This window comes from Acanthisitta chloris, unplaced genomic scaffold (assembly GCF_000695815.1).
Source record: "Acanthisitta chloris isolate BGI_N310 unplaced genomic scaffold, ASM69581v1 scaffold11157, whole genome shotgun sequence".
Classification (NCBI taxonomy): domain Eukaryota; kingdom Metazoa; phylum Chordata; class Aves; order Passeriformes; family Acanthisittidae; genus Acanthisitta; species Acanthisitta chloris.
The window spans coordinates 11,042-13,967 of NW_008682108.1; the positions used below are offsets into that span (position 1 = coordinate 11,042).

General features: G+C 51.1%; 1 protein-coding gene across 1 annotated transcript; it reads right to left on the minus strand.

Annotated features, from left to right (window-relative positions):
• Positions 1 to 290: 290 nt before the first annotated feature.
• Positions 291 to 2,389, minus strand: LOC103805714 (group IIE secretory phospholipase A2-like). The gene is made up of 4 exons (XM_009078375.1): positions 2,308 to 2,389; positions 1,574 to 1,721; positions 1,216 to 1,322; positions 291 to 433 (listed from the first exon to the last, which is right to left on the minus strand). The coding sequence occupies exons 1-4, from the start codon at positions 2,387 to 2,389 to the stop codon at positions 291 to 293; spliced, it is 480 nt and encodes a 159-aa protein (XP_009076623.1).
• Between the last annotated feature and the right edge of the window lie 537 nt (positions 2,390 to 2,926).

A 2,926-nucleotide genomic window follows, 5' to 3' on the forward strand; every position in this document is an offset into this window, starting at 1 on the left:
TCCTTCAGAAAACCAGTGCTGAAGCTTTCTACCCTTTCCCCCATGGGTTCCCAAACACAACACTGAACACTACGAATTTCCTTTGAAAACATAGCTTTATTTGCAGAGATTCCCTCATTTCTGTGAGCTTTTTAATCGTGGGGAGCTGGTTTTACCCTGTGCACCAGCTCCAGGGAAAGGTGCTGGACACCTTACTGGTGCCACAGGGCTATGGCATGTCCTGCCTGGCTGTGGAGAAGGTAGAACCCCCCAGCTGAGATGGTTTCTGTCAGGATTTGAGCCTGGGGTTCCTAGCAGGAAGGAGTTCTGCCCTTGCACAAGAAGTTGGGGTAATTCCTGTAGGCATTGTTGTAGCTCTGGAGTGTCCTCCGGAAGCATTCAGCTGCTTTCTTGTCACAAGCACAGGTTGCTGTTTGGCATGAATTCCCGGCTCCTGGAGGAAAATTTGGGAAGGTGTGAGAGTCAGGGGGTGACTATAACACCATCCCCATGGTGTACACAGCCCTTGGCATTGAGTTTGGGGTGTCTTGGGTCACACTTCTGGTGTGTGGAGCTATCTGGCTACAAACCACACTTGGGCCTGGAGGGACCATTTAATTCACTTCAGCTCTGATGTCTGGATGGATATTTGTTTGGATCACAGGAATGTGCTTTGCTTTGGTCTATGAAACAATGTGTTTGCTCTGGGGAAATTGTGGTGGCTGTGCCAGGTCCCCATCCAGGATGGGAGGGACACACTTCTGGTGTGTGGAGCTATCTGGCTACAAACCACACTTGGGCCTGGAGGGACCATTTAATTCACTTCAGCTCTGATGTCTGGATGGATATTTGTTTGGATCACAGGAATGTGCTTTGCTTTGGTCTATGAAACAATGTGTTTGCTCTGGGGAAATTGTGGTGGCTGTGCCAGGTCCCCATCCAGGATGGGAGGGACACCTCACCTCATCAGGACCCTATGCAGGATGGGAGGGACACCTCAAGCTCTTGGTGAAGGACAAGCTCCTTCCTTCATGAGGTCTCCAAGCTCTAAATTTCACCACAGTCCAGCAAATACTTATTGCCATATTCCTGGCAATTTCCCTCATTTCCACCCCCTTCACTCTGAGTGGTTTCCAGGCCAGGATGGTCTACAGGACACGTTGGAAGACAAACCCTCCCAGAGCACAGATGGCTGTGCCTTCCCACACAAGGCTTTGCCCCCGCGCCGGCTCTTACCACAGGTTATTTGCCCTCTCTGTGCAGAGTACTTGTAGGCGACTGTTTTGGGATTGCAGTGGGAGGAAGACACTCTCTTGTAGCAACAGTCATGGGCATGGCAGCACCTGGGAGCACAAGAGCAGTGGTCAGGGCAGGATGGGGCAGCTGGGACAATACTATGATGGTTGGACATCAATGATGTGGATCACTCCCGTTGCCTACTGCAGCTAAATGACTTAAAGGGATGTTAAGGACTAGAACCAATTTTCACATTGCTCTCTCCACTCCCAGGAGCAGTGTATGATTTCCCTTGCTGTGCCCAGGGAGGTGAGGAGGGCTGGGAGCACCCACTCTGCCTTTCCAGGTCCCAACATACCAGTCTGTAGCATCCTTGGGCTGTTTGGATCCCTTCAAGCCACAGTAGCAGCCGTAACCGTTGTAGGACAGTGGAAACTTCCCAGTCATGTGTTGAATCATTATTCCAAACTGGACCACGTTGCAGCTGGCAAAAGCCAGTCCTACAACTGGAGAAGGAGGAGGGTTAGGAGCACTGAGAAGAGCAACCTCCCATCTCACCCCTCTGAGACAAAAATAGAACCATAGAACGTTAAGGGGTTGGAATGGAGCTTAGAGATTATTCAGTGCCAACCCCCTGCCCTGGGCAGGGACACCTCCCACCAGAGCAGGTTGCTCAAGGCTTTAGCCAACCTGGCTGTTAACACTGCCAGGGTTGGGGCAGCCACAGCCTCCCTGGGCAACCTGTGCCAGTGTCTCACCACACTCAGTAAAAACCACCCCATTAAAAAACTTCTTCCTACTATCTAATCTAAATTTCTCCTCTTTTAATCATCCCCATTAATCCTTGTCCTATCACTCCAAGTTCCTAACCAAGAGTCCCTCTGGCTTCCCTGTAGCTCCTTCAGCTCCTGGCAGGTTGCTATGAGATCCCTATAGAACCTTCTCTTCTCCAGTCTGAACAGTCCCAACTTTCTCAGCCTGTCCTCATAGGGGAGATGCTCCATGAGCATTTTCACCCTTCCCAAGTCTATGGATAGAACCTGTGAGCACCAGGCTGTGCTGGCGGGGTGGGAGCTGGCAGGAGGTACTCACAGAAGAGGATCAGTGAGAAGAGCTTCATGGCTGGTGGTGGCAGTTCTGCTGACTGGTGAGCCTCAGGTGCTGCTGGTCGCATCTTTTATGGCCACCACATATCCGCTCGGTGGGGCCCCTCCTCCAGTGAACCCCAAGTGGGCAAATATTGACAGTCCTCACCTTGCTATGTGTGCAAGTCTCCTGGCATTGCTGGAGCCCTTGGTAGGGAAGGGTTTGGTGGACTGGGATGAGTGGGGCAGACTGGAATTGAGTCTGTGCATGGCTCAAGGTATCTCAGCATCCCAGTGCCTTCCTGAGCAAAATGAAGGAGAACAGGAACTGCTCAGTGGAAGGTGTCCCTGCCCATGGCAGGAGTTTGGAATGAGATGGTCTTTAAGGTCCTTCCAACCCTAACCACTCTGTGATTTCATGATTTACTTTCTTCCTGGATGACTGTTAGTTTTTTGATGTCTTGTCTAGAAAACACCATTTTCTCTTCCTGGTGTCATCCTGACTTACCTGGGCAGGCAGAAAACACAACCAGTGCAAAGCATCCTCCACTTCCAACTTGTCAAAGCAGGTGAGATGCAACACTGGAAGCAGAGGAAGATCCCATGGTCCTCCAGAATGGCTGTGA

Excerpts from the sequence above, each read along its gene's own strand:
- LOC103805714 (XM_009078375.1), bottom strand. The coding sequence starts at position 2,389 with ATGCGACCAGCAGCACCTGAGGCTCACCAGTCAGCAGAACTGCCACCA. Across the intron at positions 1,722-2,307 it reads CTTCTCACTGATCCTCTTCT|TTGTAGGACTGGCTTTTGCC; the intron begins GTGAGTACCTCC and ends CTCCTTCTCCAG. Across the intron at positions 1,323-1,573 it reads CCCAAGGATGCTACAGACTG|GTGCTGCCATGCCCATGACT; the intron begins GTATGTTGGGAC and ends TTGTGCTCCCAG.